This window comes from Opisthocomus hoazin, chromosome 6 (genome assembly GCF_030867145.1).
Source record: "Opisthocomus hoazin isolate bOpiHoa1 chromosome 6, bOpiHoa1.hap1, whole genome shotgun sequence".
Taxonomy (NCBI): domain Eukaryota; kingdom Metazoa; phylum Chordata; class Aves; order Opisthocomiformes; family Opisthocomidae; genus Opisthocomus; species Opisthocomus hoazin.
In genome coordinates this window covers 57,837,340-57,851,195 of record NC_134419.1, presented here as the reverse complement: position 1 = coordinate 57,851,195, position 13,856 = coordinate 57,837,340, and the positions used below count along the sequence as shown (strand labels likewise).

Sequence of the window (13,856 nt, the reverse complement as noted above, 5' to 3'; positions counted from 1 at the left end):
AACCTTTGGTGTTTGGGCACAAGACACCTGCCTCACATGCACTTGTATGTGCATAAACATCTGTACAAAAGGCAGAGCTAGTGGTGACAGGTTGGACTTCCTCTGACCAAGTCTTGACCTACTCTCTTCTGAAACTTTGCTTAGTGGGTTTTCTTTGCTACGCTACCACTGCAGCCATGGCTTTCAGATAGCAATCCCAACCTTTGCCAACATTTAGCAGTGCTCAGCGTTTTTTTCACACTTATTGTAATTTGGCGTTGGGCAAAGAATTTCTGGAGGAATAAGATCTCCCTTCATAAAAGACAGCATCTATCACACGTAGTTATGTGCAGCACATATGTTAGAGAAAAACAGAGAGAAGAAGAATGAGCAAGGAGCACTTCGTGCGTACATATTTGCTGCTCAATCCCCCGATGCAATGCATTGCTTCAGGATGAAGCCAGACACTGAAAAAAAAAGGACACCACTGTGAGTTCCTACCTGGATCAAATTATATCCCGTTCGCTGAATTAATGCACGGAGGGAGGCTTCTTTCTGTGTGCCGGTCAATCCATCCCCGGATTTGTGATTTGATTCCATTGTGAGTGATTATCAGCAAAAAATCAGGTTAATTAGGGGTGCTCACTGCAATCAAATTTAAGATAAATTAAATAAATTAATAAGTCCGGGAGCAGAATGCTCACTCTCAAGAGAAAGTTATCAGGATCATTCTTCTTAAAGCCACCATTTTGAGATAAAAACAACACAAAACAGCACAGATGTGGAAAGAGCAAAAATATCTCCCTCTCACGTGTTACATGAAAATAAACAGCATTTAAACCGACAGTCAGATTTTCGGACAGTACTCCAGTGAGACTCAGAGGGATGTTGTAACATATCAGTTCACGTGTCAGGAGAGAAACACGTGTAAGATGCCTAACCCTGTGCTTACTACATGGCAATGAGTCCTTCATGCCATTGCATCCTGTTGATGCTGGGAAGGAAACCTGATACAAGCTGTGTCTGGCACTTCATAAGAAACAAGACCTAGGTCTAGATTTGGCCTATTTTTAAAAATCAAGAACATGGGAGAACTTAAAATCTGTATCCAGGTTCAGGGCTGGGACAACCTTGGGTTCAGGTGTTTTCATTCAAAGCTGTAGTTTTAGGTCATATCTAATTAATATTTTGCATTATGTTTAAGTTTTGGTTTTGGGTTGAAAACACCATAAAACTGAAATCTGAATCTGAATTGGGTTATACGCTGGCAAAGGGGCATTTATAAAATGGACTCTTTGCTTATAATTTCAGGCTGGCCCATTTTTCCTGCATGCTGAGCTCTGAGCTTGTGCAAAAACCATTTGTACAAGCCAGGCACAGAAACAGGGTCTGCAGATGCAACGCTGAGCTTGAAGACTTGTGATGATGGCCTGATGCTGAACACCAGCAAGAGCAAAACCAGTTGCCTCCTTGGGACCTCATAGCCAGGGCGTGTGCTATGGGCTGGTAGGACAAAGAACTCATAGTAAGAAATGGTTAAATCGTGTCATCCAAAATTGTTGCTGTTCCCTTAAATTGTAGAAAGGTGGAAGTAATGAAAGGCAATGATAACTCCCAGACCAAAAGGGGCTGGAGTGGGTGTACTGGGAATGAGGGGGATGAGGCAACCTGGAACCCCCATGGCACAGGGCCGAGGAAGGGCACAGGATGGTGGTGGGGATGCTGGGCAGGGGAGAAATGTGGAAGATCCAAGGGGGCAGACAGACAGGTGGAAGGAGAATGCATTGCTGTGGCTGCACACTGAGCTAATGCCAAATTCAAGAGAGAGGACCCTAAACAATCCCCCTGTACAGCAGATCTCTTGATGCACACGACATGAACATTACACGTAAAGAACTGCAACATATCTGACTACGGCAGATTTTCTGAGCATGCTACAATGCTATGTAAATAACAAAAAAGACCTTTTTCAATAACTGACTGTTTAACACCAAAATATTTTATTAGCACATGCCACTTTTTGGGTTCATTGAGGGAAGAGCTAAGGTTTGAGGCTGGCCACTTCACCTTTGGACATTACTTGGTCTGAGCTCCCATATCTTCGTATCCCGAAAGACTTAAGCGAGTGCTTAAATTTAAGTAGATGGATTATTCCCAGTGCCAAGAATGGTGCATGATCCCAGGTATTTGTAGTGTCTAAGCCTTGTGTCGCTCGGACTTTGTCACACTGAGCTCCAGAGACCATGACTTAAATACTTGGAAATAGAGACATCTCCATAATTTTGGAGCTGCTTTGCTGAGGTTTGTGAGACCCTTCTATTTTTTTTGTCATGCTCACAGGTTGTCTGGTGTTTTAACTACCAATGTGCAGGGGCTAGGAGATGGGCTGTGCAATGCAATAGCTCTCTCCGGTCTCTAATTTCAAAATGAGTGTTTTCTGCAGTGAGTGGAGCCCGATTACAGTTCTGATTTGCCTTTGCCGAGGGTGGCAGCAAAGCCCCATCATTGCTTGTGGTTTCTGTGCCTGCTGACTTCTCCGGAGCTGGGGTTCAGCATGGCACATGGCACAATTAGCACACTGCTGTGCAAAAACGAGTCTGATGCTTTCCTAGGCTGCTTAAGAAGTAAAAAGTCAACTTTTAAAAAAAAGAATTAAAATCCACATTGGTTTTGCATCCTCCCCTGCATGGGTAGAGATATCCTATATGCGTACTATAGAGAAAAGCTCTGGCATATTGCAAATTTGGCCCCTTATATTTCGCTTTTGCTGTATCCTGGATTCATCAGGCATTTCAGCAATGGTGCGAATTTGCACAGTGTTCTGTGACTCTCTTTTAGCTCTTGTATCTGAACTCAAGCCTGTCCTCATGTACCGGAAGGCCAGGGAAAAGGTGGGGACAAAAAGGGATGGCTGCACTATGCAGACATCTCTAATATTCACTGCCTTGGATTTCATAATTTTTTTGTTCTCTATTGGGTATATCTGTGCTGCTGTGACCTGCTTACTGGCAGGGAGGCTGCCCTGGGCATTGGAGCACAGAGGCAGGCAGCGGGCTGCCTACAGCCAGCAGGCATATCGCCCTGCACCGACAGCATCACCTCTCTGTGCCGGGAAAGTGGCTGGACTGCAGCCAGGCGAACCTCGGCAGGTTTCCATAGAGGCTGAGGTTTCCAGTCTGTCCCCAGCAGTGACCTAGATAGATGAGTAGTTTAAGAGCCTTTATTTTACACCCCCCCCCCCCTCCCGGATGGCATTATTTCATCCTGTACTTCCCTACAGGGTGCGTGGCTCAGCTGCAGTTGCCTTGAATGTATTTGCATGCAGTGCCTTAAATGCCTTACATCTCTGTACCTCTCCTTTGTGGGGGAGTAATTTCCAGTAACATCTCACTGCAGGTGATGGTTTCATGCAGACCAGCGAGCACAAATCATGGGGCTGGGGGACGGACGGGAACAGAGCATCTTGCTGGCTGATGCATTTACAGCAGGAGTAATATCCCTCTTTGGCCTCTGCGTTATTAGGTAAGACCAGACGAACTCTTCCGGGCTCTTCTCGTAAGGCATCATGCAAATTTTTTAGGCTCTAGACCAGCATGTCTAGACATTGGTGTACTCCAGGATATGCTCAAGCAATCTGCTAGGAATAAGGGAGTAAGAGCATTCAAGGCTGTGCAAGATATTAATCACAGCCGCTGTAAAATCTGGTGCTGGAAACTTCCACACATTTTTTGAAAGTGCCAGAAAAATAGGTTGCCGTTCTCTCGGGGTGTGTGTTAATGACAATCTGGCATTAATCTGTGCCCAGTTCTTCCACACGCTGCCGCCTTCAAAGAAAGTCCATCCAGACCCAAAGAAACAGCCTTTCTCTGTGTGAGCAGTGGAGGATCCCCATCCCTGGCGACATCTTGACTTGCCTGAACCACAGCCGTCGGCAGCCTACTGAAGCATTGGTCTTGCTGTGACCAGGCTCCAGCTGGAGACCCCCACCCCAGGGTAGCCTGAGTTGCCCTGCAAGTCTCCATTCCTGATTCAGGAGGAGCGCTGGAGGCCAGGGCTGGACAACACTGCACACTCAGGGCTTGGACATGCACAGGGACAACCCAACATGCCACCCGGATCTGGTTTTGTAGTGTTTCTTTTACAAATTACGTCCCTCCTACTAAATACCAGTCCAAAGTAAATCACAGCTAATTTAAAAGCCTTGTTGCTGAAGAGCTTTCCTGCATCAGCTGGGTTTCCCTGGGATGAAGAGAGAAATTGTACCTCTGTTTTTTAAGAGGTATAAATCCCAGTAAGACAAATCCCAACAGGCTTTCCAGCCCCCAGTTTTCCAAGCACCGCTTGTCTCTTCACTTCTACCTCCCTTGGCCTGAGGACATCTAAACACCTTTTTGGACAGGGCGCTTTCCCATTTCTGCCACCCAAGGGTTTGCAACCATCAGTGCATACAGACTATTTCCAGGATACAAGTCATGACTGGATGTTTTATTTCCAAAATTACTGGGATTTCAGTGCTTTCCCCTTATTCCAGGCATCAGCCTCATTCCTTGCAGTGGTGCTGGCATGGTGGAACTATTTTTGTTTTCATTGTTAAGGGTAAGGGAAGACAGTTGCTGTCACAGGACCTGGGGAAACATGATATTTTCTTTGCTTCTTTGTTCCCTACGTCATTAATCAATTAGCAAATCCACCCTCCCGGGGGGGGGGGGAGCGGCAGACGGACACAACTCCCCTTTCATGGCTGCTGCCAGAAAGTGTGAATGACTGCAGCAATTTAAGGCAATATTTTTGGCACTATTTAAAAAAACCTACAACCACATTTAACAGAAATAATTGTTCTGGAATTCTGTCATTTTCAGGGGTTTGACCCTCAGATGGCTTGCTGTTAATAATGACCGTTATGCTAAAAACAAAAAAAAAAAGGAGGAGAGGTTACTTTTCATTCAGGTATTTATATTGAATTTAGGACTTTCAGGCAGGAAAACTCTCCAGGTCCCTGTCCAGGTGTGTTTCCTATTTCATCCTCATTTTTGACTAGATTTTTACCAATACTATCATGGTCACAAAATCAAGGGCCCCACGCCATTAGAAAAGGAAGGTATTGATTTTATCTTAAATCAGACCATCGCCTCATTTGATTTTCTTCTCACCGCTGAACACTGTCATTTATTTTAGGTTTCTATTAAAGCTCTAAAGTGCCGAGGCAAGAAAAGATACTTCTGCATTTAGCAAACCCCATATCAACACGAAACAAACATGGAACACTGCTTCACCTCCCTGTGACTACTTCTGTACATGGTTTTCTTGCCAGCTATTGCAGGTAGATCCTATGGCTTTGCTCCATCCAGCCAGGAGCAAGATGAATCCAGAAGATTTTACCCAAAAAACATGGATTTTACTTCACTTTTAGGTTGTTTGCTTGGAAAAGGGGGAATCGGTTTCCCCTTTCAAAGGATGTCTCCTGTGCTGGGAATTTTGTTGAGAGGAGCAAAGGTGGTATTCACAGCTGGACCCTGCTCTTGTCCCCCACCACTTCTGCACCCTGAGCCTGCCCCTTAGCAGCCCTTTCGGGGAAACCTGGTTACTGTTTCCATGAATGAGATAACGAAACCATGTTTATCCTGCGCGGATCAATACATCTTTGTGTTTGAATGTGTTGAGCCACTCGACGCATTTAATGAAGGCTGTTTCGCACCAGCACCCCACTGGTGCAACCACTCCTCATGAAGAATAACAGTCTTTGAAAAGACTGGAGAAGCTTCTCGAGCTGCCATCAGCCTTTTGCTGGGGTGAGATATACTGCAGGACGGAGTCCAACTGAACAACACAGCACAAGGCTTTAGTCCATTGCTTTCCAGGGTATAGGGGGTTTTTCCAGCTCAGGTGGACCCATGGAAAGTGGGAACTTGTTGGTATTTGCAGGAAAGCAGGATAAAATTGAGGTCACGGAAAAGTGCAGCACACTTAGCAGCATATGAGCCTTGAGAAAATGTCACACATAAACCGGTAATATCTTTGCTCAGCCTCTTTTGCTGGGTAAATGACTTCTCTCTTTGAAATACCTTTCCCCTTGCACACAGCTTTTGCAGCTGTCTTACCAAAAGCACACAACATGCTGATGATGAGCCCAGCCTCCTTCCCCCTGTTTTATTTGCAGCATCACATGCCGGATGCTTTGAAGCCAGCCTCCCTCCTGCGCCTGTTCCCACCCAAATCTCCTATTTCACCAAGGGAAAGTAGCTTAAGAGAAGCATTATGTATGGGGCAGAAAACCTCTAGTTTGAAGAGATTAGGGAAAATTGAGATTTTTTAGGAGCAGCAATTGCCTTTGAAATGAAGACCAACCTTTTGTAAAGAGAAGGAGGAATAAGAAGTTGACTGGAAAGATCTCTAATGATTAGCCCTAGAAAGTTGTGCTTTAACAAATCGAGATCGACTTTATGCAGGGAAAATTCCTCCCGCCCCTTCCACATTATCTAGCTTTACTTTTCTGGTAACCGCTGGTGATCGGCAACGGGAAAGTGGTAAAAAAACCTCCTTGATGCCGCTGGTGGGCAGAAATTACATAGAGGACCCCAAGGAGCCTTTATCTCCCTACCTTGCTTATCAAAAAATCAAGGTGAGTGGTGCAGGGCCATGCTGGTGGATGGGTTGAGCCATGCACTGCAGGGGGGTGCTGGCACCCCCCATCCAGTAAAACCAGTGTCAGGCAGCACCTGAGGCGTGAATTTGATGGTGGGACACCATCGGGGGGGGGGGGGGGGGGGGGAAGCCATGTGATGAAGCTGCTCCTTTCCCATCCCGGCTGAAAGCCCCATTTCATGGTGGACCCGGTCCCCGCGCCCCAAACCTCGGGGTAGGATGAGAGGCCGCATACCTGAGCAATTTTGGAGATCACCGCCTGGGAAAAAGGTCTCCTTGATTATGGAGAGTTTGCGACGTGTCACTCCGGTTATTCCCTAATCAACATATCAAACTCCAAAGGTTCAGCAGCCCTGGGGCTGGTTTACAGTCCCTGTGGGTTAAACGTTAACCTGCTCTATCTCCTGGCTCCCTGCAGGCCTTTGACCAGATAGCTGGGTCACCGCCGCTCCAACAGCACCTACCCAGGCCCATTTTTCTGTAACGAAATGCAAAGGACTGAAGTCAGATCGTGGCTTAAGAGCTGGCCCTGCGCTGCCATTTTGACACCAGTTCCTTCGCTCCACGCTGAAGGCTTTCCCAGCTGATCCACCCCCATCGCTACTGCTGACCCCGGCAGACATGCTGGGAGAAGGAACAGAGGCTGGTGCCAGTTCTGGCTTCAATAGTTCATTTTGCCTTCCTGGAGGAAGATGGCAGGAGCATTAATTCTCTCTTGCTGGTGGCCTAAGTGCACATAGCCTGCAAACTGCAGGTTTGCAGGAATCACGATGAAAACATCGTCCGAGCAGAGACTAAATATACTTGCAGTGAGGAAATCCAGTGCAGGTTTCTGTGAGGGTTTGTTGCACCTGGAAAAGGCTGCAAATAAATTAAACGGCCATGAATGTCTGTGATGGGTGGCTTGCAGGTGTGGCAACCTTTGAGCATCCAGACATTGTTGTCCTTGGGGGGTATCATGTCACATTTGTTGATGCAACAACCTAATTGAATGTGTACCTCTGCTAAAATTCTTCTGGACACTAACATTAATGGAATGGGTATCACAGTGGTTTGGCAGAGTAATTTCTTATATGACGTGCAAGTTTAGCATCCCAGCATAAGGATCCATCCTTGCGCTTGCATCCTGCTGTGGGTATGTCTCATCTCAGTGCTGGAGCATGGCCGTACTACTGCCTGTAGGGTTGCTACCCCTAAAGCTGATCGCCACTACCAGCCTTCACCTACACTGATGCTGAATCACACTCAAGGCAGTCTAGGACTTTGTTTCGAGGTATGTTAAATGAAGTGTTTACAATCAGGTGTTGCTGATGCTTCAGGTTTGGATAAGTGCCGTACCAGTGTTTGCTCAGCTTTAAAAGCATTAGGTATTCCTGTGCTGTGGGCAGATAATGGGGCCCTCGGTCCCTCAATGCGAATGGCACCTTGCTTCTTGTTCAGTGCAGCTGCTGACTCACCCAGGTACTGCTGCGTTCACCCATTTCTTGGCCCAAAACTGCCATTGATCCCGAGGAAATGTCTGCCCTCCTGTATCCACCTTTCTGCTGAATTCAGGGGTTCAAATTCAGATTTTGGAGTGTATTTTTTAAAAAAACCTCAAACAAAGAAACCCCAGTGATGACCACCTACCACTGAGCTCAGTACTCAGAGAGGGTTTGGGGTCTGGTTCTTCCCCTGACCCTCTGGGCAGATCTTGGAATTGATGGGCAGATGTCATTTCATACTTCTTCCCTATCAAAGGGATTTTTCTGTCTTAAGCGTGCCATCCTATCTCACCTGTCACAAGGAATTGGTAAGATTTGATCATTGGTGACATCAGATTTGAGACTCCATGACCGCATGTCATCAAGCACCTTGGATATGGCAGGGAAATGATTTGAAATAATTCAGTGACCAAATAAATGCCACTGCCCTGAAATTGTGACAGTGGGAGGAGCAAATCTGCTCCAAAAAATCAAGTGTCATACATCTTCATGTGTCCATCATTAAAAAAGAGTAATGAAAGAATTGCCCTGGGGGAAAGAGAGTAACATGGGATGTTATCTGAGTGCAGGTAATGGAGGAGTCTGATGATAACGTGAGCAGGACTGGGAAGTCTTTCTGGGGAGGAAAAGCCATCTGCTCATTAGAATAAATGTAAATAACAAATGGGGTTAGATGCGTAAGAATTCGGGATGGAAAGCCAGTTGCCTGGCCCCATTTTGGGTAGAAACCGGCTGTGCTTCCACTGGATTGACCCATAAGCGTGGGGGAAGTGTGGCCGCACATGTGGGCAAGGGGGAACCATGGAAAGCCATTCTGGTGCCAAAGGATTTGGGCATTTAGCATAGTTTTTTAAGCCTCTTGAGTTGTGCAGGAACTGCAGCTGTGATGCTTCTCTCCTTTGTCTTCCTCTCTCTGGGGCAGATTTCACTCAGAAAAGGAGACATGATCGATGCCTATGTTTCCTTGAAATCTTCTTGAGAGGCACAGTTGAGAAGCCCCAAGAGCAGTAAGACATAATTGTTTCCTTTTCCAAAATCACACCAGCAGTGGGTTGCCTGTTCGAGGGTTTCCCTTGGCTTCCCAGGTGGGATTGGGTAAAAGCACTTTCAGCTCAAGAAAAATGATACTTGAGCAGATGTCACCCCTTCATGTTAATTACCTACTGCCACAAAAACCCTGAGGTGAGCCCGATCCTCCAGCTACCCTTGGAAGTGCTGCAAGAAATTTTCCACAATACCCAGCGAGGGATCAATGGCAAATCTCCACCTCAGCTGTGACAAGTCCTGCTGGCTGTGGCTGGGGATCAGTAGCTGAGTATTTACATAGTAATGAAGCCATTAAAAACACCTTTCATTTCCAGAGGAGCAGGCTGCCCTTGCCCCACACCTCTTGCAGGGGGTCACTCCTCCATCTCTGCTTACTCAGGTTTTGAAGTAGGGAAGATTTAATTTAGCATGGGGCTTTGCTTGAGTGCTGCTGGGGAGGCTCAGGGGAGAAGAGGGTGGGAACTCAGCAGGACGTGGTTTTGAAAACCACCGATGTTCGAGACATTGTCTGTGTCCATTGGAAATGTAAGGGCTTGACCTGTTACAGGCGGCAGAGGTTCCCAGGCTCCATGTTGCCCCAAAGTCACGTTGGTTTCAGTGGGTTACTTGGCTTGGGCAGCTTATATAGTGCTCACACAGACTTTGCAAGAAGGATAGATATAGCTTGAAAACTATAAAGCAGGTATTTACTGGTTAATACATGTGTTAGCTGAGATTTGGAAGCTTCTAGGCCAAGCAGCAAGATGTTCACCACCCCCAGATGGACACTTGAGAGAGCTTGCTGGCTGGTCATTGGCCAGGTGGGGAACATTCACCTCCTGGCTTGTCATCAGCCAGGTGAGGAGGGTTCACCTCCATCATGCCTGGGAGGAGGAGCTCATCGATGTTTCCAATGCCCTGATTGCCCACTTAGTTTGCTGTATTGGAGTTTCTTCCTCTGAATCCTTGAGCTGGGAGTGGGTCCATCTCAATCACATTCCCTCTTTTACCTCCCTTAGCTTGTGTGACTCTCTCTGACAGTTTTCTCGAGTATTTTAACCAAGGCTATGAAGCTGGGCTAGATCTGCAAGAGGCCCTAAAGCCCACGGAGCTGGGTCCATCAGAGCTGAGCTACAGGTAAGACCAAGCAAATCCTCACCGGAGAGCCAGCTGCAGCAGATTTGGGAGATCTGTCTGCCAAGTGGTGAGAAGATAAAGGGCTGGACGCAGCCTAAGGGTGTACTAGCTTTAATGTGTAAATAGGGATTTGTATAGGGATGACTGCTGTGGAGGAAGTGAGTGCAGTGTTAAGGAAAGCAGTGGCTCTCCCAAAGTGAGAGATCATAGTGTTTTTGGCTGGGATCTATAGATATAGATGTGCTGTCTAAAAGATTGATCTGGCTTTTGTGCTAAGGAGCCTGGGGCAGGTGTCTCTGTGCATCCACCAAGTCTGGAGATGTGGGATGGTGCTGGAGGCTGCTTAGTGAGTCCTTGTTCCCGGGGGCTGTGTGTGTTTTTCACATAACCCAGTAAGTCATGTGCTGATCCTTGCTGTGGGCTGAGCCTTAAGAAATACAAGCCCTCAGCTTAGCTTTTGTTGTGTGGAGCTGTCATCTATGATACAAAAGGATCTGCCTTCTCAAGCCTGCAAAAGCTACAGAAATGGTGATGAGGTTAAGTGTTAATATCTCAGCTGTAGTGTAGATGTGTCTGTGATGCCACTGCCCTCCCTTGCTTGGTAGTGTTGAAAGTATCTACTGAGTCCTCTGTTTGCTTCCCTTGGTGGGGACATGTCAGTTAGGCTGACAATGCCATGCTCCAGGTGTGGGGACACCTGGGTAGGTGGCCCTCTGGTTAGTGGCATGTCTATCATGGGTGGATGGTATGCTGGAAATGGAGGAAGAAGTAGGCTATTGCTAAAAGGAATTTGAATTTTCCCAAGTGGGCTATAGATCCCATAGGTTGCATATACTTTATTAGGGTAGGTTACATATGTCTGTGTGCGCTAAGAACGATGAGTTACAGGTTGTGTTATACACCATTACAACATATTATAGCTATATAAACATCATTATACTCACTTTCATGGAATAAATGTGGATACCATAATGGTACTGTGGTGTATAATTACAAACAACTCAATTTAAGTCTTAATGAAAACAATTCCAATGTTTCAGCAGCCTGCAGCATACCCTGTTAGAGAATTGCTCATAGGCTGCAAAGGAATCTATATTGGAGCAAGTATCTCATGTGTGTATATATTCACATACATATGTATATAAACAGCTAGGTCCCAATTCCAAAACTGGCATCAGGTGAAAAACAAACTCTTCTTAAAAATTGGCATGAATGGAGTTTCTGCATCCCCATCCTTTGGGCTGGGGAGTCTCTATCCTCTTGCATTGCTGCATTTCCCTTGTTGTGGCTGAGACATTTTGGGTTTGATCATACCACAGAGACATGGCAATGATTTGCCACTGGGACATGTCATGCCCAGAGGGCATTGGATCATGCTTCTGCTGAAGAAAATAGAATAAATTATAAATGCTTTGTGTGTCTGTGGCTTCAAGATGAATCTGTGGTCATAACTACTCCTTTGGCTTTTGATATTTTGGTATGAGCTGTGTTTGTGTAGGCTAATGTTTGGATTTGATCAAATATTGACACTGCCTTGGTCCATAAACGTTGTCCTGTTTCTCTGCTTGCAAGTCCAATGTCTTGTAACATGGTGAATGAGCCTGCTGTGATTATGACTTCTGCCGTATCGTGAGTTTTCTGTGTGTGCTACTGATGGGGATCACAAGGGGAAAAGTATGCATAATAGTTCTGTAATTCCATCCTTGATCCCTGGTGTAATGCCTGCCTGAATAATCAGAATGCAGAAGCTGTGTCCTGTACGTGAGCACAGGTAACTGTGTACTGTCAAGCCGGTGAAACGCGCTCATTCCTAATTTGTCTGCTCAATATTTGTTTCTAAAATCTGTGTCAAAAAGTAATTGCAAAAAAGTGATTTAGAACAGGAGCTGGTGGCAACACTAGTTATGAAAATGTTTTTGTCTCCTAAAGGAGTTGTTTTAATTCTGTACTTGCTGGCATGTCTTTCCCTTTGGCAAATAATTTTTCAGAAGATGTCACTAGACCCGAATGCTTAGGAAGCTAATCGAAAGTTATGTTCAACTATTTTTAGGTATACTGAAAATTTCCCAATCTACATCGTGACTTCCCCCCTTCTGTTCATGCAGTTTCTTGATACTAAGAGTATGGCCTCTACTCGATATTGGAAAAAGGCAGGTTTATCGTGGACCTAATAATGCCTTGTACTTTAAAAGTAACAAACAAAAAGTAATGATTTTTTTTTCATAAGAAGGCAAACCTTGAAGTCATAGATTTAAGGATTTTTAAAGTAGGTTAAAAAAATAAATTCCTTTCAACAAAATGTAATGTGTAAGTTGTTCTTTGTACAAAAACAAAGAAGGTAGCTACTTCATCGTTCTCAGTGGTCATGGTTCTCACTAAATGGAAGGAAACAATATTTATTTGAGAAGAAAAATTTTGAATACATGCTTCATAGAAAAAATAGAAGAGCTGTGACAATGAAAATGAAGATATGGGTGACTATTCCCCATATCATGGAAGGATAAGTACAGTTAAAATCTGGCTTTTACTTTTTGGTTATTTTTCCCTTTTTCCTCCTGCAGCAAGCTGATGTTAAAATTATTTGATGTGGAAATTGCTTTCTCTAAGCTTTGACTTCCTGATTAGCTCTTATTTCACCTTAAAGTTCATTCTAAAGTAATAGGATGTTCTAATAGTAATGGTTTACATTAAACTTACGTGAAAAGTAATATTTGGATTTACTGTATAAATCATTGACCGTAAGTAATTTAATGCTGTTAGGACTTGTTAAAATCGTATATGTAAAACTCCCAGCTGCAACCAAAGCTCACAAAACAAACTCAAAGGCAAGATGCAGTTATTTTGCAGCACATTTTTGTGGTTTGTGTGTGTGTAGGAGAAAATCTTCCTTACTTTTTTTTTTTTGTTTGTTTCAGGACAAATAAGAAGTGACATGGAAAAGGCAGGACTTGTACAGTTATTTGTATATTTGTTTTGGAAGGACACCCTGCACAAAGTTGCATGAACTCAGCATGCTGCAACCTGTATGGGTAGCTACAGCATATAACCTACTTTCAGTTAAGGAGAGTGGGGTTTTTTTTGCAGCTCTAGTGAGATCCTGAAGCATTAGTTGAAATAAAGCTGTTCCACAGCATGTGGACCTTGGTGCCCAGGCTCTAATACAGGTGTGTATCTTCAGCATACTGGTAGTTTCCTCAGGGGCTTGTCTTAGTACAAAGTTTCAAATGAGGGGATACCACCCAAAAAGCACAATGTAGCTTGAAATGGTCATTGCCAGATGTTACAAACCAGAGCAAAGAAATGTGCTTTGTTGGTGTGTCTAAGGGAGAAGAACTGAAAGCAAAAATTTATCCGTGTGGCTCAAAACCCTCCTAGGGAAAAAGACATTTCTAGAGACAAATAATACATTTGGTGTGAGGGATTTGTCATTAAATATTGCAGTTATCTCCTCGTCCTCTTGTGAGCCCAGGTGATGGATTATGTCCCCTTCAGGCACAAAATGGTAGAAATTAGCTGGGAGCTGAGGAGTTGGCAATATTAACATCAATCCAAAATTCCACTCAGTATGGGGAAGCTGGTGGTGAAAGG

The 13,856-nt window shown here is 45.0% G+C and overlaps 1 protein-coding gene across 4 annotated transcripts in view; it reads right to left on the bottom strand.

Moving 5' to 3' along the window:
* A1CF (APOBEC1 complementation factor) overlaps nucleotides 1–6,944 on the bottom strand; it is a 40,809-nt gene extending 33,865 nt beyond the window's left edge. For 3 of the 4 annotated variants that reach the window (XM_075423239.1, XM_075423240.1, XM_075423241.1), the window contains exons 1-2: nucleotides 6,857–6,944; nucleotides 481–624 (exon numbers count right to left, since the gene is read on the bottom strand). In XM_075423239.1, coding sequence (XP_075279354.1) covers nucleotides 481–579 — 99 coding nt within the window. In that variant the 5' untranslated portion in view covers nucleotides 580–624; nucleotides 6,857–6,944. The remainder of the gene's footprint in view (nucleotides 1–480; nucleotides 625–6,856) is intronic. The other variant, XM_075423242.1, reaches the window with a different exon arrangement.
* Between the last annotated feature and the right edge of the window lie 6,912 nt (nucleotides 6,945–13,856).